The sequence below is a fragment of the Calidris pugnax genome, unplaced genomic scaffold, assembly GCF_001431845.1.
Source record: "Calidris pugnax isolate Ruff unplaced genomic scaffold, ASM143184v1 scaffold499, whole genome shotgun sequence".
Taxonomy (NCBI): domain Eukaryota; kingdom Metazoa; phylum Chordata; class Aves; order Charadriiformes; family Scolopacidae; genus Calidris; species Calidris pugnax.
Genome location: NW_015092476.1, coordinates 966,466 through 992,675, shown reverse-complemented (window position 1 = coordinate 992,675; position 26,210 = coordinate 966,466). Strand labels below are relative to the sequence as shown.

At 44.7% G+C, this 26,210-nt stretch overlaps 1 protein-coding gene across 1 annotated transcript in view; it reads right to left on the bottom strand.

The window, feature by feature from the left end:
* Positions 1-21,265, bottom strand: part of ELL2 (elongation factor, RNA polymerase II, 2) — a 31,647-nt gene extending 10,382 nt beyond the window's left edge. The window contains exons 1-7 of the mRNA XM_014962562.1: positions 21,209-21,265; positions 11,629-11,750; positions 8,060-8,223; positions 5,098-5,357; positions 2,305-2,429; positions 2,074-2,161; positions 25-129 (exon numbers count right to left, since the gene is read on the bottom strand). Of these exons, the coding sequence (XP_014818048.1) occupies positions 25-129; positions 2,074-2,161; positions 2,305-2,429; positions 5,098-5,357; positions 8,060-8,223; positions 11,629-11,750; positions 21,209-21,238 (894 nt within the window). The 5' untranslated portion in view covers positions 21,239-21,265. The remainder of the gene's footprint in view (positions 1-24; positions 130-2,073; positions 2,162-2,304; positions 2,430-5,097; positions 5,358-8,059; positions 8,224-11,628; positions 11,751-21,208) is intronic.
* Positions 21,266-26,210: the final 4,945 nt, after the last annotated feature.

Sequence of the window (26,210 nt, the reverse complement as noted above, 5' to 3'; positions counted from 1 at the left end):
AGCCGCCGCTTTGTCCCCCTGAGGCGGCAAATGGCCGCCGAAGGGCAGCGGGACCCGGCTGGCCAGGTGGGATATCCTTTGCTTTTTGCTCAGCAGAGGATCGGTGAAATCGGAACTCAAAGGCCGCTTCTGTAATGAAAAAATATAAAATAGAATAAATAAATATTATTCATAATAAATAAATATCATGATTAAAAAAAAAAAACGACGGCAAAAGGAGGAGGGGGAAGGGTTTGACCCTGACAGAGGGGAGATGGAGCTGAGCTGTGGGGAAGAACTTGTTTGGTGTGAGGGTGGTGAGAGCCTGGCCCAGGTTGCCCCGAGAAGCTGTGGCTGCCCCATCCCTGGAGGGGTTCAAGGGCAGGTTGGAGGGGGCTTGGAGCAGCCTGGTGTGGTGGGAGGTGTCCCTGCCCAGGGCAGGGGGTAGCACTTGGTTGGGGGGCTTTAAGGTCCCTTCCAACCCAAACCATCCTGTGATTCTATGATTTATTTTCTAAACAGAGCTTACTTCATGGGAGAGATAGCAGCATATCTGCAAAATAATCTACCATACTCCCATTTTAAAAAAATAAAGAAAAAGGAGAATTAATTATTTTTTTTTTGTATTTCGAGTGCAAAAACTGTGGGCTGTGGTCCTGCTGGGACAGTGCTAGTTCAGTAATCCCTCAGCCCAGAGCTGTGAATACAATAGCCCTGCATGGGCTTTAAGGTCCAATCCATCCTAAACCATTCTATGAAAATAAAAATAAATAAAAAACCAACCATATTTGAAAATCAGCAGAATTAAGTTTTGCTTGCACTCTGAAAAAGTGTGAACAGGCAATTGTTGGAAACACATCCTTCTTTTCTAAAAATAGCTGTCAAACAAGGAGGTACTGCAGGTAAATACATAGCTTATTTCATGCTTAGTTTCTAATCATAGAATCATAGAATGGTTTGGGTTGGAAGGGACCTTAAAGATCATCTAGGTCCAACACCACCCTCCCTCCTCTATTTTAACGCAAATATCTCTGGTGAAAAAGACTTCCCTGCTTCCCAGCTTATAGCTGCACACCCACAAGCTCTCGTGTTCTTCAGAGTACAACTGCATTTACTGAGACAGAAATTTACTTTGAAATTTAAATTTACTTTAGCCCCAGAAAGTATCAAACTTTTCCTTGAAGTAATGCCCTTTATGCCGAGTTTTCCAAGCTTCTTCTAAAAAGGTTTGCATGGTCCTTGTGTGTTGATAAGACCACAGGACATACGCATTTTAAGCCTGACGTGCTGACTCAAATCTGCCTTTTCACACCTGGGCTACCCTGAATTGAAAAATAATGTTTTCCCTATAGGTGCTAAAATGACACCTATAGGGGAAAAAAAAAAGGTATTCCTCCAAGTGGATCACTACTGCAATCTGTCCTTATCCTAGACTTTCCTAAGCTTTATACTTAAACAGTAGCACAGCGTGTTCGTGCATATTGTACTATAACTACCAATAACTACTGATATAACTAACACATCACAAAGAACCTTGGACACATACAAGGTTCCCCATAACAAAAATATACACATATCTGGTCTTGAGAAGACCTTTCTACACCCCAAGATAAACAAGTTACATAGCAATACAAAACAGTTTTAAGGACCTAACCAGAAAGTCCAGGGTTGTGTAACAATAACGGGCAACCAAGCAGTTACAGGCAAGTTTATGCCACGATGGACAGGCCCAGTTCAGGCCACCACGGTGGCTGTTTGACCACCACAAGGGCGGTCTCTGTCAGAGATCTAGGTGTTATTTACAAAACACCAAACTGACAGGAATTGTTTGTTTTTCTGACTATTTTAATAAACATTCTGAAACACAGAACACTAAATATAGCAGCCCTTAAGCTATGTGACTGGAAGATTTTTGCAGTCTTGACAGTGCAACCATCCTCTAAAAAAAATGTAATAAATAAAACAGAAATTAATGCTTTGTTTTTTCATGTATTAAAGACACTGAGTGCTTCACATCACAGCTTTTACATCAATATAAAATGTGATAAATCCTAATACACTGCAAATAGCATTAAAAAACCAAACATGACATACCTGAGAATTTGATGGAGCATCTTTTTTAGAAGTTTCAGGAGATTCCAAATGGCTGGTGTTGGTGGCGTTCTGAAGTGTGTTTAATTTTCTGTAAGGATGACCCAACACTTCAGGTTAGAACACAGAAATGTCTATAACATAGTTCTTTCATTATAGGGAAGGCAGACATTCATTTCCCAGAAAAAAAGTTTTTTAAACAGCTGTTTTCCTTCCCCTAGAGACTGAACTTACCTAGAAAGTATTAACTCCAATGACTGTTTATCTATTTCACTGTATCCAGGCCACTCTTTCTGAATTTCTTTAAATACATAATCCTTCAGAGTGTAAGAATTGTCCTTTGGACTCAGGTTGGCTACCTACAGGCAGACATTCAAGAAAATAAATGTTCATTATACCTAAATGCAAACTACAGAAATAAGATTGGTACTGCAAAGCTAAATCCAAGCTGCAAACAAAATCACACGCCACTTTTCCAGGTTTTTTTTAGATGTGAAGATGAAAGCAGCTCTCATGTAACGAGCACCAATTTTTAAAAAATGTGGTCAATTTGGGATGCAGAAATTGGCGTGTAAGGAAATCCCAAACTGCTGCAAGCAAGTGTGAAATGTACTCTGTGAAAACCTCTCTCTACACAAGGTACCTGGTTTCTCACCTTTAATACAGCACTGAGATTCATGGCAAATTATGCCAAAACTGCATAAAATACATTGAGAGTGTTTTGTGGGGGGTTTTTTTGTTGTTGTTGTTTTTTTTAAAATTATTTTTCTTTTTTAAGAACTGAAGAACAGTATCTGAACATTCAAATTCAGATTTGTTCAATACCTGCTGTGCTTTGGTTTGGCACAGCTGTACTGTGATGGCAGCGCACAGACGGTGCGTGTTTTCCATCATCACATTAACAACCACATTATGTCATCATTTGTCTCGACAAAAAGAATGGCTTTTCTTTCACAACCAAGAAGCTACAGCTTTCTACTGAACAGTCATATGCCATAAGCTAACGGGCACAAAACTACTTATTTTAGTACAAAGACGAATTATTCATCTGTCCCATTTGTTTTAAGCCGTATCAAATATTCACCGACTGGGGGTTAAAGTAACTGTACTCTAACAAGTTATATTTTGAAAAAAGACTTAGGCTAAAATGGTTAAGGAGAGGCCCAGATGCACTCCTGATTTTGCAGACACGGGGCTCATTACAGCAGACCGTTGTTGTGAGAAGGTGGGGTGCGTGCCTTGCTGCACACCTTCAGAAGTAAAATGGGTTTATATCTTCCTTAAGAAAAACACAAAGTATATTTTCAAAGTTAAAATGAGTTAGTACAACCTCGAGAGAGCTCAAGTGCTGGTTTGAACCTCATCACCTGGCGTCAGTTCAGAGGAAACCTCAAATAAAAGCAATTTCCCATCAATTTGCCTGACACAAATTACTGAATAACTCATCTCCACATCTCCACCACTTCTTGCAGTTTTGCTTATTTTTTTTCCTCCAAAACATGATAGATAAATACCACTAGCTCACGTCTGTGTGCGTGTCTGTCTGTCCACAGCTTGAAAAAATTTGAAAGTAACAAATATACCCAGAAACGGCAATTCACTTGTTAAAAACAGAATGAAAAGCTGTACTCCAAGTAAAGCAAATCTGTGCACATTAGATCTTAGCAAGTCCAGGCGGCTGATTTTAGATTTGCACAAAAAAAAACATTATTATGAAGCTAAGAAAAATGGGAGCAAGTGTTTTCAAGGTGCAGTCCTGCCAATGTGACCATTTCTGAATCCAAACCACTACCCTGAGGCAGTTCACACCAAGAAAGTCTCCTTAAACATTGGCAAGCATAAGGGGAGACGAGGAGGAAGTTTTTGCACCTTTTATCCGCTACAGAGCTGAGTCTTTGGAGCTTTATGTCAACTTGAAGTATAAATCGACTACTTCAATTTGTATGTAAGAACAAAGCTCTTGCTAAAATGTGTGTTTCTTCAGGTTCTTTGCCCATCAGTGCACTGGGCAAACAAAGCAACAACACTTCACATATTCAAGAAATGAGTTTCTAAAATTTGGTGTAGGGTCAACCAAAGCTTTCTAAATGCTGAATTTTACTCACTTTAATAGGTTCCAAACCCCCTTTTTCCTCGATAAATAGGAAATATTCCTACTTTACATATTAATACGTGCATAATTCAGCCACAGCCTACAGGTACAGAGAGTATCTAAAAAGTAAGAGACTAGCCACTGCATCTTGTGATACATTAAGAAGCTTTTTCTGAACTGTTTTAGTAGAAAATTGACATGATGCTCTTGAACACACAGCTTGAAAGTTTCACCCATAACATTACAGGCTTACCAATAATTTTGATGGATAAGATAAAGAAATGTCATATACATCACGGAACTTAACTCAAAGGTGCACGGAAAAGCTACTGAATAAAAAAAGGTTTAGGTAAGATGATGACACAATCCACATGAGAGTGAAGAAACAGTATGCTCAAAATCGGACCATTTTCCTTCATGATTTGGCTGGAACACCCTTCCCTGGACTGTAATTCTGACAGATCCCAAGAGAAGCCGGGTACCATTTACAGGCCACCAATTATGTTCACATGAAATGCTAACCTATGGGACAACCAAACTTCTCATAAACTCCTCACAAGACATATTAAGTACCGTGACAAATGATTTCACACAATCCAGAGAATGCGTGGCCAGTTTCTCTCAATTAAGCAGTTAAGCCGTCCAAGTAAAAGAGAGAGAAAAAAAATGAAAAGACATTAGGAGCAACAGAGCTAGAAATAGTCAATTATTGCCTGCCATTGTAGTAAAACAAAAACAATCCCAAAAATTTTTTTACTATTTATTTCCTTGCCTCCTCTTGACTTGCAGTTCGGGGCATCTGTATAAAGTTGATGGAGAAACTTAAGGAGCATAACGTTCATTGAAACACGCACCTCAAAATTATGATTAAAAGAAGAACAGGAGGGGGGAAAAAAAACCAAAAAACGTCGGCACAAACCCCAGAGTGATCTCACCTGCTGAAGGATAGCCCCGAGGGAGTTCTTGTCCTTTTGGTTGACACCATCTCTCTGCAGGCGGGCAAGTAGCTCGGGTTTCTTGTAGCTCTTCAGCGCCAGCAGGTGAATCACCCTGTCCCTGTAGGGCCGCTGCGACACAGCGCTGTGCCCCTGCGCCCGCCGCAGGATGTTGGCAGGGTTCATGGGGGTCGACCTCTTCCTCTCGGGCACCGCATCCGGAATGCTTTGGGGGGGTCTTCTGACCTGGACTCTTTTACCTGCAGGAAATGTAGGGGGGGAGAATAAACAAAAAAATTGGAAAAAAAAGTGTGACATGGGAGGTTGGGTGAAAGCAAGAAAGTCGATTTAAAAAAATTTACTAAGCCAAATAAACCTGTACTTAATTAGCATTTCAAGATCTGCAAGAATATACGGGTAGTAAAGATGTATCGAGCTAGGCATTAACAAAGACATATTCAGTATTAAAAAACACTGGTAGATGAGTGATATGAGTAGGAAGACTTCACCAATTACTTACCTAAATAGTGCTTTTATTGTTTTTCTAGTTAATAAGCTCAAGCACTGAACACCCAAAATCAGGCAATTTTTTTTTGAAGACTGCTCTAAAGTGTGGTGTAAAGGTCATCCCCATAGCTAAATGATTCCCCCTTAATCCCTAGGGAGACCAAGTCTACACAACTAATTACATCACTGCTTAATGGAACTACCAACCCTTGGTGTTAATCACTTAATGGAATGGTTTGGGTTGGAAAGGACCTTCAAGACCATCCAGTTCCACTCCCCTGCCCTGGGCAGGGACATCTTCCACCAGACCAGGTTGCTCACCTGAATTACCATAATTTACACCACATTTTAATCTGAAATGTTGCCCTCTTATTAAATAAGCCCAGGTTTGCTCAGAAACAGCACAACAAAAATTTAGCCGTTCTTGGGACCAAGGCCAGAGAAGTTTTGAAGCATGGCCCACACAGCATTTTGGATAAAGCTTTATAAAAAAGACATATTTCTAAACTGGAGGAACAATGCAAGTGATGCATCCAGAATTTAAAAATAACACCACCCAACATGAATCCCAGTTTTACAGGAAAAAACAAAACAAAACAAACTCATCTACTCTGTGTTTTGAAACAGCATTTGCAATCGGACAGGAAGAAAAAAGGATTTAGCAGGACATTGCAGAAAATCATTGCAGTCAACGTCATCTGCAATCCCGCAGAGGATGGATGTGGCACAATCTGGGCAATTTCTGAAGCCAGTAACTTTTTTTTTGGTATGAGGGAGATTTACTGTGTATGGGCAAGAAAATCTGGAATTTGCTGTCTTGTATCAGATGCACAGAGCCTGAGCTGTGCTTTCGGACTGCTCGTTCTGGGGAACAGCAGGAACTTGCTCCCCGTTTTGCAGCGGAGGCCAAACCCTTGTGACCTTTCCTCCCTGCGCGTTCCCCGGACTTTGCTCTTCTGGTTTTCAAGAGCAAACCCAGCCGTGCAAACACACACGCAGTTACACTTCTGGAACAGTGTGAACCTGCCCGTTGTTTACCGAACGAGTGACAAACGTTTTAACGAGTTAAATTCAGTGCAGGTACACAAACAGCCCCCTGGCACAGCGGAGAGCGTAAGCAGCAAACCGAACGCCTCCTGAAGTCATGTCTCTGAATCACTTGGGGAAAAAAAAAAAAAACAAACCTGAAAAAATAACCCAGCATTAACATGACTAACAACCCCAGTTCCTAATTTGTACTGCATGAAGCATGTTGCAAAAATTACCCCAGTGCCCTACCAGCAACTAGACCTGTCCTACTGAGCTTTGTCAATGTCAGTCTGGAAAACAAGAGTATCCCCAACCACCGTAATAGTCCCACTGCCACTCTTCAGACCCCATTTATATTTAGTGTTAAACGACTAACAAGGAATCACACAGATCACTCCTGTGGAAAACACAACTTCCCCAATGAGAAGTCTGGAAATAGATGAAAGTGGCTCCTCTCACGATGCTCTTGAAGAGCAGTTTAGACAACACAGGGGAAGTAGACCCAAGTCCGTGTCCGTGCCCAGCTACCCTCGTGTCAAGGCCACATACACGTAGTTTTCTATCTCCAAAAAGCTGTGATGATGCTTAAAATGCTCTACAGTAAGTTGTGGCAGAGCAAGCGTTTCACCACCACCAAGAGAGATGTCCATGCTGGAGGAGGACCACAGCCAGGGCCACAGAAGAGACCATGTCACTTGCTGAAGATGGATGGACCTGGTCCAGCTGGCTGCTGTGGGCAGGAGGTGGATGCTCACCTTGCCTCTATCTGCAGCCAGTACCAGGCTCCTCGGGAAGACAGTACTCAGAACAGTTTAATAATGAATGACACCACTTAAATGCTTTTTGTTTTGAGGAAAGTGATGAAATCCATGGGAAGATGCCAACATTACCTTACTTTAACTTTAAAAAAAAAACCAACACAAAACCCATGGTATTGTCATACCAGTTGCGTATTAATGACCAAAACATAAAATAAATACAATTTCATTAGCATTAGCCAGTGTGAAAAGCAAAGCACTTCATATTAGACTTATAATTTGTACATCAGACTTCCTCAATGTTAATGTTTACAGATTACACATTAAGGTTAATGGTTTAGCACAGTATTCAAAGGGGCTGTTACAAAACCAAAACATTAGCTACTAAACCAGAGAATTTAAGTCCATGGGGTGGTAAAAGCCCTCAGCACAATGGTCAAAATTTCAACCAGTCAAGGAATATGGAATATGGATGGATTGGCTGGCTTTCTAGCGGACAAAAAAAGAGGCTAAAATCTGAATTCAGCAACAGGAGACTGCAAATCTAACGTGAGGGTGAGCCACCTACCTACACCTGAGATCTCTGAACACACCACCTTTCCTGAGAATATGCTAAAAGATTCATTACTGAGTTTGAAAACTTAGTAGAAAATGAAATACAACCATACCTAAAAATGGTCCACCAGGTTTAATAACCTTTGCACTTCGATTGCGCGACTCCTCTTCTGCCTGGGTCAAGCGCTCTCGGGTCGTCGCATAGGAATCGCTTGTTGCACATACCGTAATTTTATTCTGTATAGATCCCAGGCAACTGAGTTGTGAGGCTCCGGAACTATAAAAACATTGAAAAAGGTTGAGCCCAAGCACTAGTTCGGGTTTAGAAGTACGGTTCTCTACGTAAGGAACTCTACGATCTGTCTTAACAGGTGAAAAAAAAACGTTCTCCAGTTCTGACAGCTAGCTAGGGCATAAATACATTTCAAGTTGTCTCCAAACATCCAAATTCCATCAGATTCACTTGTTAGTGTAATTATATTTCCTCACATAACTGTGTTTGAGAGACAAGGTCAGGGCAGTGTTGGTGGCTGCACTGATAACTGCTGCAATCCTAGAATCATAGAATAGTTTGGGTTGGAAGGGACCTTAAAGATCATCTTGTCCTACCTCCCCTGCCCTTGGCAGGGACACCTCCCACCATACCAGGCTGCTCCAAGCCCCCTCCAACCTGCCCTTCAACCCCTCCAGGGATGGGGCAGCCACAGCTTCTCGGGGCAACCTGGGCCAGGCTCTCACCACCCTCACACCAAACAAGTTCTTCCCCACAGCTCAGCTCCATCTCCCCTCTTGCAGGGTCAAACCCTTCCCCCTCCTCCTAGGGCTCCCCTCCCTCATCCAGAGTCCCTCCCCAGCTTTCCTGGAGCCCCTTGAGGGACTGGAAGGGGCTCTGAGGTCTCTCCAGAGCCTTCTCTTCTCCAGGCTGAACCCCCCCAACTCTCTCAGCCCCCCCTCCCAGCAGAGGGGCTCCAGCCCTCCCAGCATCTCCGTGGCCTGAAAGAAGGGTGTAGCCGGGGGGGTCGGTCTCTTCTCCCAAGGAACAGGTGATGGGACAAGAGGAAACGGCCTCAAGTTGTCCCAGGGGAGGTTTAGGATGGAGATTGGGGAAAATTTCTTCACAGAAAGGGTTGTGAAGCCTTGAAAGAGGCTGCCCAGGGCAGTGGTGGAGTAGCCATCCCTGAAGGGATTTAAAAAATGTGTAGATGTGGTGCCGAGGGACACGGGTTGGTGGTAACTTGGCAGCGCTGGTTTATCGGTTGGACTTGATGATCTTAAAGGTCTCTTCCAACCAAAATGATTCGATCAATCCATAGGGCAGGCAAGTCTCCCCTTGTCTTGTTTTCAAAATGTCCGTCCCCTCCCTGCATGCTCTGTGCGTAGGCCAGCACTGAGGGGTGCCTGTGGTCCATCCCCCGGCTCCTCTGAGGATTCACATCCAAGAAAAGGCACTTTGAGCAAAGCCCGCATGAGGGGAAGGATGGACAGTGAGGTCCATAGTGTCCATAGCTCCTCCATGGTGTCAGGGCAGCTCCGGGCTTCAGGTGGTGTTTGTGAAGGAGCCCAGCCCACCATGGTTGGCCCAAAGAAGCTCTGGCAGCACATGGTGCCCAGTCAGGAAAGCACCTCGGCTGACTAACACCGGCTTCATTTAAACTGTATCACTATCACCTCTCTTAATGAGTATACTGTGTGGCACCCGCCATTGCAACAGCTCTGACCAGAGGAAGGACACTGCCTTTACCTCACCCGAAACACTTTGATCACCCTAAAACTCCCCATCAAGGCTCCAGGAAAGGTCAAGAATCTCGCGTCTCAATGCACCACGTCATTTCTGAAAGTCACAAAGCTGGACCAAGCCACGGGACAGTATTTCAAGATAACACTGCTAATGTTTTGTCCACGGCCCAGAGCTATCTATGTATTCCTTGCTCTGAAATCAGCATGTCTACAGCAGATAAAAAGGTCCTTCTGGACAGCTAAACCATAGCTTTTACCCATTGCCCATTTCTGTGCCTTTATGTGCTTTTCCAGCACAGACTCAGCCAAGCACTGACTGAGACACTCCTTCCTCAGGCTGGGCATTTTCAAAATCCAAGCCAGTTTTGAAGCTAGACCTGCCTTGAGCACAAAATTAGACTAGATACCCTACAGGGCTCCTTTGTGTGTGTTTTTTTTTTGTTGCTGTTTTGTTTTTTTTTAAAACACCTCTGAGTGTAACACTAGACAAATTTTTATTAACTTTGCAGGCACTTTGCACAAAGTGAGAGCTGGCTACAGGGGACCTCGCGAAAGCTGCTCTGAATGAGATGTTGAAGTAGATTAGTTAAGCTACATTAAAACTACCGAGGCGTGCTATTCAGAATTATTCAGAGCTAGAGCAGCTTAAATTTAATCTAACTTAAAAAATACAGTTTGATTGAGTTCAAGATGCTCTTTCCCAAAGAAGAAGGTGCCCTCAGAGATGCTCAGGAGAACCAAGCCAGGAGGGGAGGCAGGACCTCTCACCTTGCTTTCTGCCAGCCTCGGCAGCTGTCCAACCCCTTTTACATATAGTTCAATTCCCACCCCTCTCAAAAAAAAAAACAACAAACAACCAAACAAAAAAGCCCCACACTGCTCCATGCTCTCAGGAGGGGAGGCAGGACCTCTCACCTTGCTTTGTGCCAACCTCAGCAGCTGTCCAACCCCTTTTACACATAGTTTAATCCCCCTCCCCCCCGCCAAACAAAAACCAAACAAAAAAGCCCCACGCTGCCCCATGCTCTCCCAGGTCTAAGCCATTTGGTTTTTCGCCAATTCCACCCGTTAAGTGAGTTGACTGAAAGGTTGCATTGTCGTAGAAGAGACCTAATGCAAGGGGAGCAAGAGGAGGAGGATGCCAAGGGATCTCCTGTTAGGCAGAAAGCTATTAAATCACCTCATTTCTTTATTGCTCTTTATTGCTATCTCGACACATCTCTGTTCTGAAAATTGAGCGCAGAAGCTTTCCTGTGACCGGGGAACCTGAGCAGCACCTTTTGGAGAGGTGTTGATGTCTCTGTTTGTTATCAGCTTCCCCCACCAATACACAAGCTCTGCCTGCCATGTCCTAGTTAATCAAATGGGACACACAGTTATTCAACACTGCTGGATGACATCAAAACCATGCTGAGGGCAATATTCTAGAAGCTGAAGCCAACTTAATGTAAAAGCAGGGTATTTTCTTGCCTTTTGGGTAGATGTTAACAGTGGTTCACTTTGACTCAAAGGACCAGGACAAGGCGCTGCTGTATTACGTTTTGGGTTCTGAAACACCATGGTCGTGCAATTATGGATAAGGCCACCGATTTATGTGGTTCTTAAAATAAGACAACTGACCGTCAGGGCCAGCACGCTGCCAGCCATAATCATATTTACATATGGTTGTAGAATGGATCTGGTCTAGATCCAAATGCTTTTAAAAATAGCACTAAGAGGTGAGAAAGTACTCAAAAAGGTTACTTTTTTAAGAGCAAAACCAGAAAGACTTCTATGTAAAAGCAAGTATTTATAATTAGCAAGGAACCAGGCTATTGCTAGGAATTAATTTTCCACTGCAGCTCATCGCTGGAAGCATGCTTCTGCTACAGGTTTTTGCTACATGCCCAAAGCCACAGAATCTACTTAAAATTTGCCATGAAAGAAAATGTTAAGTAAAACTTACCTGGAGTTCGTTTGCTGGACACAGTCAAAGCTTCCCTGAGGATTATCTTTGCCAACATTTGACACATAGAAGTCAAATCTATGCATTTCATTTGGCACATCAACTTTGGGAATTTTAATAAGCTAAAAGGAAAAAAAAAAAAAAAAAGTTTATGTAAAAACTTCAATCTTCACTCCTTCGCTTGTCATTAACCAGAGCATAATTTTAAACAAGGAACTGCATTTTGAAAGCTTTGGGTCTGATTTCAGTCATGTCACTTAAAGAGCTGCTTTGGCACAATTTTCCCTCTGAAAGCAGTGGTAACGGGCACTGGAGAAGCTACAGTCGGTCAGCCTTTAACTCAGCAAAGCATTCAAGCAGCGAGTCATCCCTTCCCACCCGCAGGAATTAATACGCACGTGCATAATTTTAAATGCAATCAAGTGGAGGAAGCTCCCTAACAAAACAGAGGGGAGCAACTCGCACAGACCACATCAGACACCACCCTGACTTTGTGACTTAATGCGCTCCTCACAAAGCACATAAGAAGGGAAAAATAAACCCCAGCAACACCCAAATTGCAAGAGTAAAACTTCTTAAACTATAAAAGATTAATTTTGACTCCAACAGGTCCTAAAAGCCTTTTTCTCTTACTCAGCTCTAGCTGCAATTATTTGCATAAATATAAAATGTAAATAGGTTTTTTTCTAAGTTTAGTCAGCTGTAACAAAACCTGATTTCCTTGGCCAGACTAAGCATTTGGTACAGAATGTGCCACATTCTGCGGGAGCTTAAAAATGTAAATATGAGAAATCATTTAAATGTTTACTGGCATATGCACATTTTTCAATGTGCTGCTTCACAAAACAATACTGAAGCACAAAACAATACTGAAGCACAAAACAATACTGAAGCACAAAAACATAAAGTAGCCATCCAGCTACTTTATTCTGAAGGTTAAATCAGCTCGCACAAAGCCTAAAAAGCTGTTCTTCTGCAATCTGCTTGAATTTTTAATGGAATATTAAATACAACTGACACAGAAATATATTTAAAAGCAATATTCAACAATCTCTTAGCAATCTTTCTCTCAGTGCTTTGCTTGTGAGAGTGGCCAATCCTCATCGATGTCAGTGTCACTTGCACAAAGTGCTGCTACAGAACAACTCCATCACCATTTATATTTTAATCCTCACTTCTGGCAGAGTTTTCCAACAGCCTGGGACAGTGCTGGACACGAAGGAGAAAGTCAGGTCACCTGAACACCACATTCTTCAGCCTAAAGTACTAGCGTGCTTAAAAGAGCAATCTGTGCATTTTATATAAGAATGGAAATAAACGGGGTAAATTACTAAACGCATAATCTCAGATTATATATGCAGCTATTACCTTTTAATGATTATGAAGGTTAACCACCAATCTAAGAAGATCACAGGGGCCCAAATGACACTGACATTGATCTACGTTCTGCAAAATTAACTACCAGTGATGACATGTTTCAGCATTCTGCTTTTACTATAAATACAGCAGGTGTGTATGTATGAATTCAACAATTTGAATTCAGCCCACTCTCGAAGAGGTAATGTTTTTTAGCCCAATGGAGTTTTTTGGAAAACCAACAATTATGTACTATGATCAATCTAAGGCTGGCCCTCAAGGAATACAATGGAGTGGAGGGAATCAGTAACTTTATATGCTTGGACTTCATCCTCAAAACTTATTTTGAGTAAATCTTTATTTTCCACTGATCACCCTAAGTAATGTATGCGCATGCAATCACCTTAAACATTAGGAATTTCCGTACCCTAATATTTGTATTTAAAATTCTGGAAGGATTGCTGTGGGTATTAAGCCACAGAGTGGCTCAGTGTGTTTTGATGCAACGACATGAAGACAGAAGCTGGCCTTAGAGCATGTTTAAAAATACTCCCTTCAGTAAGATCTTTTTTTTCCCCAAATATTGAAAAAGACATTGAGAAAGTAATAGAGAAAAACGAGCCTGCCTCCTTACAGGCAGATGCCTATGAAGCTTAGGACCAACAATGACTCCCAGGAGCAAACTCAAGTGGAAACAGCAAGTGTTTTAAAGCTTCCCCCTCCAACAAATTCTGTAAGAAAGAGACCGAAAATTATGAGGGAACTAGCTAACTGCAACCATTGTGGCAGGTTTCTTTGCATGAGCAAGGAAAAGGTCTAGAAATTTACTTTTGTTCTCAATTTTTTAAGAATATATTTTTCACAGACTTTGGAAGGACTAGATGAACGTTCCTCGGGCATTCACTAATTTGGATGAAGAGAACACAGAATGCGTGGGGGAATATTTTTCCACTGGAAGATTTCAACAGTGGAAGTGCAACCAAACTGAGAAAAAAGATTTAACTGCTTTATCCCCTCTTCCAAAGTTTTATTATTTAATCTGTAATGCAGCAGACAAAAAATTTCATTTTTGTGAACTTTTTTTGGGACATGTTCAAAATATCCACAGCCAAAAGCTTTGTGCCTCAAATAAGAAATTTAGTGAAGTCTGCCATAATTCAATACTGGGCCAGACAACCCAGTTTAATAAACTTGGGACAAGCTCTGAGGGGAAAAAATGCAGTTAAAGTTACATTAAATGCAATTAAATCAGATACACCTACTTCCCATATTATGGTTCAAAAGTGAAAGCCCAATCATAACAGAATGAAGAATAATTATTGAATCTGCTAGTAATACAAAGCTGGCAAAGGGACAAAACACATGAGGATGGAGTTAAAATCCACAGCAGTCTTGAAAAACTGTGAAGGAGGCCTGAAAATAGGTGTATAATCCCCTTTGAAAGAGGCTGTGGAGTGAAAGCCCCGCACGGGGAAGCAGCTGTACAGAAAGTGATCTGTAGGTTACGGTTGAAGATCCAACCAACATAAGCCCATGGTATCAGGCTTTGATACTGGGGTGCACCAATGTGGCCGCCCAGGGCAGTGGTGGAGTCACCATCCCTGGAGGGATTTCAAAGCTGGGCAGATGTGGCGCTGAGGGACATGGCTTAGTGGTGGTTTTGTCAGTGTTGGGTTGACGGTTAGACTGGATGATCTGAAAGGTCTCTTCCAAGCTAGACCACTCCATGATTCCATGACCACAGCAACAGGTAGCAGCAGGCTGAGCTGAAGGACAATGACGTGAGACTCGCACACTCTTGATCTGCTCTCCATCTGGCCAAAGAGGTTTCCACCACGTCTGTCCCTTCCCACACAACAAACCCCAGCCCTGGGCTGGTCACCCACCCGCTCTGACCTCGAGAGACTCCAAGGTTGCCTCTTTGTTTCTTTGCAAAGGACCACATCCCCTGACAAATCAAATAAACTCATCTTAGAGGCACATCGGTCAAGTGTGGGGCTCTCGCTGGGCAATATTCAGTCTAGAAGGTACTCCTTGGATATTAACACATTTTCAGCAACCTAGAGAAAGCAATACCTGAACCCCATAAACTTACTGACAACACCTAGATCTGCAAAAAACTACTGTCACCTCAAACCCTAAAGATCAACTTTTCTGCTGTTGACATATTTGCCATTTCTTTCTGCATCTTGCAAGACAAAAAATAATACTTTGAAGTAGTTCACAGACTCAGCAACTTCTGCAAATAAGCCTCCCGTTTTGAATAAATAGTCCTTTTTTTTGCACTTTAAATTTATACTACATGGTTCTGAAAAGTTTAATATGCAGTTCAAGGATTTTTGGCCTAATCAGAATTAAGATACTGCAGTCAGCTCCAGATAAGTGTAGTGGCAAAAAGTTTGTTTTTCCTATTTGAGCTGTACTTGCACAAGGTGGTCAAGGAGCCTTTACTGAGAAAGTACACATCAAAACTGCGTTAATACACAGGAGAAAACAAACTTCTGTCTGCATCAGGAAGCACCACAAGCAGCCCACTGTCAGCACGCTGAGAAAGTACACATCAAAACTGCGTTAATGCACAGGAGAAAACAAACCTCTGTCTGCATCAGGAAGCAGCACAAGCAGCCCACTGTCAGCACTTTGTTTCGGAGGAGATGCCTTTGATTTGTATTCGACCTTCCACATATAGAGTGGATCCTGGCTGGTATGTGGTGTGCAATACATTGAAAAGGAATTTGCTATACTTTCTTACGGCAAAGAGGGAGATTTTTGGTAGTGAACACTCACTATTATTTATAGAATCACAGAATTGTCTGGGTTGGAAGGGACGTTTCAGATCGCCAAGTCCAACCATCAACCCAACACTGACAGACCCACCACTGACCTGTGTCCCTCAGCACCACGTCTGCTCAGCTCTTAAATCCCTCCAGGGATGGTGACTCCACCACTTCCCCGGGCAGCCTCTTCCAGTGTTTGATAACCCCTTCCATGAAGAAATTTTTCCCCATATCCATCCCAAACTTCCCATGGGGCAACTTGAGGCTGTTTCCTCTTGTCGCATCACCTGTTCCTTGGGAGCAGAGACCGACCCCCCCTGGCTACACCCTCCTTTCAGGGAGTTGGAGAGAGCGAGAAGGTCTCCCCTCAGCCTCCTCTTCAAGCTGATCTGCACTATTCCTCCAAAAATAGTGAAGTCTTTGCCACAATCCTTCACTAGATCTACTGTATCCTCCCCAGAATCCAACCAAATAGAGCAATGAAAGGAGACGAGAGGGCTCTGAGGAGAAGCTCTGTGTTTGCACACATCCAACCAAATAGAGCAATGAAAGGAGACGAGAGGGCTCTGAGGAGAAGCTCTGTGCACATCCAACCCAAAGGGTCACCCCAGCTGTGTCCAGACAAGGGAGAGCCCACACTGAAATCCAGGGTATATAAACACTGTTCACAACAACACTTCCCCCTGGTTTAGGTACCATCCTAATAAAATGGTCCACTTATCTTTCCCCTAACATCATCCAACTTCAAACATGGTAAATGAGCTGGTCTGAGCTGGCACGTCCACAGCCCAGAAAACCAACAGCATCCTGGGCTGCATCCCCAGCAGGGCGAGGAGGGGGATTCTGCCCCTCTGCTCTGCTCTGGGGAGACACACACACACACGTGCTGCATCCAGCTCTGGGGCCACCAACAGCAGAAGGGCATGGACCTGTTGGAACGGAAGCAGAGGAGGCCACGGAGATGTTGGGAGGGCTGGAGCCCCTCTGCTGGGAGGGGGGGGGGGCTGAGAGAGTTGGGGGGTTCAGCCTGGAGAAGAGAAGGCTCCAGGGAGACCTCAAAGCCCCTTCCAGTCCCTCAAGGGGCTCCAGGAGAGATGGGGAGGGACTCTGGATGAGGAAGGGGAGCCCTAGGAGGAGGGGGAAGGGTTTGACCCTGCAAGAGGGGAGATGGAGCTGAGCTGTGGGGAAGAACTTGTTTGGTGTGAGGGTGGTGAGAGCCTGGCCCAGGTTGGCCAGAGAAGCTGTGGCTGCCCCATCCCTGGAGGGGTTCAAGGGCAGGTTGGAGGGGGCTTGGGCGGAGGTGTCCCTGCCCAGGGCAGGGGGTGGCACTGGGGTGGCTTTAAGGTCCCTTCCAACCCAAACCATTCTATGACACCATATACTTCCCAGAACATGCACTAGCATAGGAAGGTAGAACATCTTTTTTCTCCTCAGGTGCCCAAACACGTTTATCCTTGCACATGCTTCCTTCCCCTTTTATGTGGGAAGCCCATCACACAGAAGACTCTCTCCTCCACCACCAAAAAAAGGGTACATGCAGGCAGCTGTGCTATCTCCCCAAACATCCCACCACCACAGCCCTGCTGCTGTCAGCCAAGCGACCCAGTTTCACCTAACACCCCGCTGGGGTCTTAATTCCTGCCTTAGCTGCTACCTCCTCACTAATCCCTCGGCGGGTAAACACGCGAAGGCTATCGCCGCTCTGTTTCATAAGACAACCCAAAACAGGTAAGTTGTGATGGACAGGGATTTACCAAATGGTAAACAACACCTGCTCACAGCTAAAAATGTCTCAGCATCCCTGCGATGCTATCGGTGCCTTCTCCTGCACGGCCAGGAGACAGAACCTGGAGAACGCGGGCACTGAAGGGGAAAAAATCCAAGCTAAGATGGACCTGAGGCATGGGCAGGTCAACACCCCACAGTTTTCACCACCGGGTTTGGCCACATTTGCTGCTCTGTAGTGACCAGCTGTTTGTTTCAAACCCTTCCCTTCTGTATTTCTGCCTGCTCACACCCCTTTACCATCTCCACCATCACCCTCCTCCTTCCCTGTTTAAAGAAGAAAAACGTTGAACCCACCCCGTCTTTAGTGAATCCACTGATTAATGCACTTTCTGCAAGGTGATGCGTGAAAACGGTGGTGCCAGAAGCCATTGCAAGAAGAGACATTTTCCTGTTCTGAAAATGGAGTAATTGCTTGTTTCGCCTACAGAATTTGCATTATTTTAACAGAAGTGTGCAGGAAGTCCTACCATTAGTGTCAAATTCATCTCTCTAGGTTAATAGAGATGCAGGAGGCCTATTTTACAGATCCAAGCTGAAAAGGCAGGAGAAGTTGAGCAGATAATTATGAATTGATGGCAGCTGCAGGGAATTCACTTTCTGCCTCTGCTCCAAGCTCACATAAAGAGAACAATTTAATTCATGTTCGCATACAATTCACAGACAAATTCATCAACCCCCAGAGTCTTCCCTCACTGGCAGATTTTCCACCAAAGTTATGCAGGGTCTGAGGGGATAAGGGACCTCCTGCTTCTAAGTGCCTGAACCTCCAGCACTGATGTGACTTTTTAGGGCACAAACATTAGGAGAGACTTTAACAACACCAAGTGTCAGTTTGATACCAGAAGGAGTGCTCTTAAAGACAGTGAGGCCAACCTAAGGGGTGGTTGCCACCAGCAGCCAGCCAGGGCACTTGATGCAGGGAGCAACCCTTGCAGAAAAATACAGAAGAAATATTTAAAAAGTAAAAGTTTTTCTTCCTTGCCATCTTCAGGAACAACCCCACTGCAGCAAACCCGCAATCACGGCATTGACAGAAGGGTCCTCCTTTCCCAGAGCATCACCAGCTACAACACAAATTGCTTAAAACATCTGCTTGGCTGCAGCTGGATTTGGCACCCAAGGGCAGGGAGGAGCATGGGTGAGCACAGCAGCATGAGGACACCAAACCTACACATCTGTGCACAGGGAAACTCGTGAGGATCCCAGACTGGATCTGCTAAGGAAATCCCAGGAAGGAAGGGATGAGTTGGTAGAGTGTCATCTTAAATTTACCAAATAAAAAATAAAAAAAAAATAGAAAGTTTTAGCACAGGATGCAGAGAACAGAAGTGGGAGAACAGACATTCTGTAGAGATTAAGTTTTAAAATTTTTATGCTTTTGGAATTTGAGACTTTGGGATAAAACAGTGAAGTTTTCTTACCGCAAGCTGTTTAGAAGCAAAAATATGCAGAGATCACTTGTAAGACTTCTCAAACAAAATTAAACTTAGATGTTTAAATGACAAAAAAAAAACGAGAAGTCAAGACCTAAACTTGGACAAACTTCATCCAGTGCCAGTCAAGCGGCTGTGTGACCTGGGGAAGTCCAGGCAGATGAGGGCACCAAGGGAAGCGTGTTTTGTGGGACACAGGGGTACCCTGTTCCTGCCTCCTGCCCTCCACCCCTCTGCTGGAGGGGGTTTCCTGGCAAACCACAGGGCTGCAGACCCTCATGTGTGCACATGGAGTGTTGTGCTGTGTGTGACCCATCCCCAGTGTCACCACTGGCCAGGCTGGAGCACTTCAGGAGGAGTTTTGAGTGCCCTTGACCCTCTGCAGCCCACTCATAATGTAATTTTAAACTCTACATCCTCAAGCCCGCCTTGCAATTTCTTGCCGTCTAATTAATTTAGCAATAGAGAATATCCACTAGAACAACTCAGACCCTTGACTTTAATCCCTTCCTCTGGGTACTTGAATTCCGGATCTATCATTACCCTCTCTCGCTCTGACATGTCATCCTCGTTGGCTCTCTAACATGAGAGCAGTGTTCATAATTGTCCCTTGAAGCTCCTATGCAGACTCACTCCACTTCCTCCGGCTCGTAGATTTTTGTCACTTCTGCCTTCCTCTTTTGCATCATTCCCGCTGAGTCACTTAACCTCCTCCTGTTCTGAAGACACCTACCCACTCCCTCCTCTTGTTCTTCCACACCACGCCGTCATCTCATCAGGCTGACAAGAGAACCATATTTTCAGGTCACCTCCGGTCAGCAGATGTGCTTCAAGTCCTCTCCCTCCTTTGTCTCTTCTCAGAATCGTTCCAACCTTACCCCAAAAGGGCTACTCACTTCCAAAGATAAGATTTGGTAGCTCACAAGCCTGAGCTGGAAGCTGCAGGTGGGCATCCATGCCAGCACCCAGCTCACGCCATAAACCTCTATGACCAGATCAAAGGATTTAAGAACTCACAGTTGCCAGGCCCTCAAAGTTAGGTTCCTACTTTTTTTTTTTTTTTTTGAGAAATGTTTCCAATCAACCTGTTTTCTGGGCTGAAGTTTACTCATGGTTCCTTTACAGCAATGCTCTGTTTGCCACGAGGTGAACCCCTGCTACTGGGGAAGGGCACCGCTCTGCTCAGCAGGGACTTCCTGCTGTGTTTCATGGAACTTTCACTTTTACAAATCCCAAAAGTGACAATTTTTGGCCCAGCATCATTTGGATCGTTGGCACAGTGGCTTCTACCTCAGCAAGCTGGCTCCCAAGCTTAAAACTTTGCTCCTTCATCCAGCCTGCACCTTTGAGGAGACAAAAGTGCTCCAGAAGTCTCCTGAACCAATCTGAAACTTCAACAAACTACTCTGAAACATGAGCAAAATCTCAGCACCGATTTCTTCCGTTTTCGCTTTAATACCAGGAGTCTTTTTGCAAAATGTTGCTTCCTTCAAGTACCAAACCTCCCCCTCCTCCTTCTTTACACTGCGAAAGCTAAGCTGGCCATGTCCCTTTCAAAAAGGAAAATTAAGATGCTTTTCTACAGAAATAATGTGACTACACATGGATGCCTGGCAAAAAAAAAATTAAATATGTTACTACATAAAAGCCATTTCAAATGCATACATTTTACTGACTACCTTGACCTGTAGACAAATGGGTACCCTGAAGGGAGAAGGACTTTCTTTTTAGTTTCAGTCTTCTCCCCTTCCCCTTCCTTTTTTTTTTCCTCTGGCCTTTTTCATAAAGAGCTTCGTGCCTGTCCCCCCACATCCATGCAGTTCACCCTCATGCACCAGTTCACTCCTTTGAGCCCGAGCTGCTGAATTCCCCCAAACAGCAAATTTTGTCTCTCTGTAAGAAAGGTATTTGCAAGTTGTGGGACACGGCAAAGAAAGATGCAAACACCAGAGGGAAGCCACAGCAGGGGAAGCAGGGCTGTCTGAAGCGCTATCACTGCCCAAGTATGCTGGACTATAAGAAGACTCTATTTTTGTTATTTTAAAACACATCCCTACTGTGTTTCAAGTTAACTACCAATATTCACATTCCTCAGGGCCATTGTATCTAGCACAGCAGAGATAGATAGATTCTCCAGGCTGCCTAGATGTACTCCAAAAATGTTTAATTACAAGGTGTTTCTTAAAAATTAATCTCTATGATGCATTTCTTGCAGTCCCCTGGTACCTTCCAGGTATCTTGGACACCAGCAGACATTACTGTCCAGACAGTTTGGGAGCAGGATGTCCCGGCAGGAAGCATTCTCCTTCCCAGCCCAGCAGCTGACTCGTGCTCTGGTGCAGAAGTTTGTTGTCACACAATCACAGGTATTTCATTAAACTCACAAATCATAGAGTTCTTAGCCGAGTTTTCAGCTGACTCGTGCTCTGGTGCAGAAGTTTGTTGTCACACAATCACAGGTATTTTATTAAACTCACAAATCACAGAGTTCTTAGCCGAGTTTTGTGCAGACTGTCCCAGTGCCCTTTCAGGGATTCCTGTACTGGAGAGGCAGCACACACAGATAATTTACCATCATCCCAATTGCAGACCACCTGACTGCATTAATGGATTTGCCCCTGTGCCTTCCGAGACGATCCATCCACTTTCAACACTTTTGGATCCCTTCAGAGCAACTCTACTGTACAACAGAAAAAAATCAAACTTGCTCTTTTTTTGTTCTCCCCCACAAAGTGACTGCAGAAACTCTTTGACACCAACCTTAGCTTCTTGTGAAACGCATACACGAAATAAAAGCTCCTCCCTTGCCTCCTCCAGCATTAGGCTCCTTTTCTCAATTCCCATATTTAACACAACTCTAGACCACTCCAGACCAGAAAACTCCTTTAATTTCTCCAGCCCCCTTCCTACCATCCATAAGAGACTGGGACTACAATGTGTGTAGTTAGAGACAATATATTAAAAAAAAAAAGCTTTTTTTTTTTTAATGCTAGTATAGAATCATACAATTGTTTGGGTGGGAAGAGACCTTCAACCCCCCCCCAGCGGCAGCCCCGGCCCTGGGCAGGGACTCCTCCAACCAGATCAGGTTGCTCTAAGGCCCCTCCAACCTGCCCTTGAACCCCTCCAGGGATGGGGCAGCCACTCAGCTGGGAGGCAGATAATTACCCGAATTGCAGAGGAAATACTCTCAAGAGACAAATAAAAATCACTGTTCATTTTTCAGCAGCATTGAAGGAAATGTCTCGCTGTCGTGGGTGACCTGCAACACCTTGGCACCAAAGAATGCACCCCAGGTGCTCCTTGCCCTGAGGTGCAATTTGTGTGCTCTGGAAATACTCAAAATATGGCTACACAATATACAGAAATAAGGAGCTCTCCATTTCCTTCCCGCTGTATGTACAGCATTAAATGTCCTGTTTTAACTTACCATCTGCCCCAATGACCTTAAATTTCTCTCCCTATTGCAGAGATCTAGCAGTCTCCTGCAATAAACTCCTTATTTTGCATTTCCCTAATTATGGACAGATTGGAAGAGTATTGTAAGAGACTGCAAGCAGCAAAGACAACCCCATCTCAGGGAACTTGGGAGCAGACCTTACTATTGAGTTTCACAATGAAAAAGCAGATACCTGGATCAACTTTTTAACACAAACAAGGGTGACACCACTGAAAGTTAACACGTGATTCTTCAGCCCTCTGGTGACCCCCAGGTTTTGACAGCTTTTGACAAACCCCACAGATTTTTTTACAGCTGAGAAAGTCTCCCCCAGCCTGGTAACCTCTCAAACCTCACACACCACTGCTTGAAAGACGCTACCAGAGACCATGGGAGAGAGCAGCACGTGGACTTCTGCAGAGGAAGAGAGGGTGCAGGGTAGAAAAAGCACACTGGTAGTTTTTCTTTCGCAGTGTACTCCTTGCAGAACTTCACGCTAGGTTAATTATTTATAGTCAGAGAGCTTAATTTGAACTCAGCTCCATCCCTCGCAGGGCTGGCGTGCCGGCCGCCACAGCCGGCGGCTCGGGGAGCCCGTCGGTGGGGCCAGCCAGTTTGTTTTTCTGGATTAATTCCCAGCCACATTAGCAAGTACAACTTCCCTCTTGATGGCAGCACGGACTCAAACCCATCTGTGCTCCCGGCCGCTCTCTCCTGGTGCAGCTGTTCTGGCCAACTCTTAGTTAAGGTGGTTATTCATTGCAGCAAGGAAATTCTTTGGCCGGTATAGCTTAAATATTTGCCAGTAGAGTCTAAATTGCAAGTAAGCCATAAAGGATTTTCTTGCAACTGCAGTGTTAAGAGACTTTTGCCTGCACAAGTTACAGAGGTGATTCCCCCAGCACCCGAGTACCCTCCAGCCAGGGCTGTGGTCTCACAGCTCCTCACCCCACCATAAAGACCTCACCCATCCTTCTCCCATCCCTGCCCAGCTACCTGGACAGCCAGATCAGCTAATGGATCTGAATTAAGGCTAGCAGCATAAAAGGCACAGTTCATGCTTCAGTCTTTACCAAAAAAGAGTCTTTACCCATCCCTTAAAATTTTACACCCAAGTTCTTTAATCATTCTACTTGGAGGTCCTATCAGTACTGGAGTACTTTAGTTCTCCAATTTGCACCACTGATTGATTGTTTAACAGGACCTGTGGTCTTCAGGAGGCCACGTTTCCTCCTACTTTCCTTCAACAGGCTTGAAACACTCTGTTTTATTGGAGTTTCAGAAGAGGGTCAAGAACCACCAGCAGTCTGTGGTATACAAAATGCCCACTCCTCAAAACTGCAGTTCTGCTTCACACCTTGAAGCCAACCACCTGAAGTCCATTTTAAAATACTGAATTTGCACTGCTCACTAGTTATTCCAGCTGATTTTAAATTTAGGCTAAAAGGTGACAAAAGCAGGAAAAAAAGAAAGTGTACCTAAAGCATGATAACATACCTGGCATTAAGCAGATCTTAAGAACGTCTGTAGGTTTATTTAAAAAAATAATAATAAATGGAAGTGGTTGATCTACACCGCATTTATTTTTCAATATAACAAATAGCACAAAATACTCACCCCTTGGGACCCTTGAAACTGAATTGACGGTTGAGAAGAAACACGACCCTGTGAGAGAAAGAAAACAAAGTGGAACGTAAGCAAAATGATCAACCTCCATGATCCGGAGCTATTTTGCTGCCGAAATAAGTTATTTTGCTGCCGACAGAGAAGCCGGACACGCTCCTTGTGTCCATGCCACGATGCAGACCCCGGCCAGGGCTCCCTCTCAGCTGTGTGATGGTGCTCAACAAGGACACGGGACACCACGGGGAGCCCGAGAAGATGCCAAGAGTCGTACAAGGGTATTCACTGGCATGGAAAGGAAGAATGACCCCTCTTTAGCCCAAAGTACCACCAAAATGTGGTGTGCTTTGCCCCTGCCAAACCCTGCACTGCTGTCCCCATCGCTAGGGGTTGGCATTGGCTTGGTTTCTGAAGACACTACTCACTGACACTGTTTTTACACCTCCTTGAGCTCCAGGTACCTGCTGTAATTACACAGTTAACACAGGAAACCTGCCTGCTCCAAAGGTCTTGGTAACGATGGCTTTGCTCGTTAGGACAACACTCAGGCCCCCATCACTTCCCACTGTCATGGACAACGTGTTCTTTGCCCAGACCCCCATCCCAGCACCAGGAGCACTGGCCAGGCTCCAGCCAAACCTCCCCACAGAGCATCTCCCAAGCTGCTGCCAGCGGTGGGGACAGACGGGTGTCCTCAGGACACAGGGACAAGCACCCTCTTCTGCTCTGACACCCTCAACCCAAGCCAACTGCCTCCCCCAGCACATGTCTTCAAGACAAAGAGAGATCCAGGCACAAACAAACTACCTCCAAAAAACTTCTGAGTCCCCCCAAAACCACCCTGGCTTCTTCAGCTAAGATGGGAAATTGATCTGCCAGGGGAAATACGCAATACGGCCAAAAATTAACAAAAGCCACCTGTCTGTATAATTTCATGGCACCAGGCGCAGCCTGTTCCTGATGGGAGGATGGAAGTGTCCTTCTGGGCTGACACCACATTCTGTCAAGACTTGCAAATGTTATGGGAAAAAAAAAAAAAGAAAACAAGAAAAGAAAGAAAATCGAGGAGCTTGCTGGTTGGAAACTCCTTTTCTCAGTCACCAGCTGGCTTCTGGTGAGATCTGCTCCCCGACACAGGCCAACCAGCAGCACCACCAGCGCCAGCAGGAGCCCACTGATAAGAATATCCCATTTTAGCAGCAATGCTGACTTTGCTCAGCTTTACTGAATCCCGAAATTACGCCGCGGGACACAAACCGGTGGGGTGGCCGTGCTGACTGGCTGGCTTTGTGCACAGGGAGTGAGCTTGCCAGCCCCCTGCAAACACTGATGCTAAACAAGATGCCCCAAAGCATGAAACCCTAATGAATGCAGACCTAATGAATACAGATATAAGCAAGTGCTTACGGACTTAAAATTTAGGTGCCAGTCATAGCGTTGTAGAATGGTTTGGGTTGGAAGGGACCTTAAAGCCACCCCAGTGCCACCCCTTGCCCTGGGCAGGGACACCTCCCACCACACCAGGGTGCTCCAAGCCCCCTCCAACCTGCCCTTCAACCCCTCCAGGGATGGGGCAGCCACAGCTTCTCTGGCCAACCTGGGCCAGGCTCTCACCACCCTCACACCAAACAAGTTCTTCCCCACAGCTCAGCTCCATCTCCCCTCTTGCAGGGTCAAACCCTTCCCCCTCCTCCTGTGGCTCCCCTCCCTGATCCAGAGTCCCTCCCCATCTCTCCTGGAGCCCCTTGAGGGACTGGAAGGGGCTCTGAGGTCTCCCCGGAGCCTTCTCTTCTCCAGACTGAACCCCCCCCAATTCTCTCAGCCCCCCCTCCCAGCAGAGGGGCTCCAGCCCTCTGTGCAACCTTAAGCCCCGAAACAGTTTACTGAAAATTCTTCTTCCCCCACAAACCTCACAACTTAAAGCCAGAGAGTTTTAGAAGTGACCCAAGCCTGAGATTACTGATGTACCCTGTCTGATTAACCAGCACGGACAAGGAAACTCATGCAAAACATGATGGGTTACATGGGCAAAGTCTGGTGCTCAGTTATGAACCCTAACCCTTCTCTGAGGTTTTTAAGAATGAACTTTAATGGTCCACACAGAAATTAACGTATGAAGGCAATTAAAAAAAAATAACCAAGCCAGACAGGCAATGCAGTGACTGC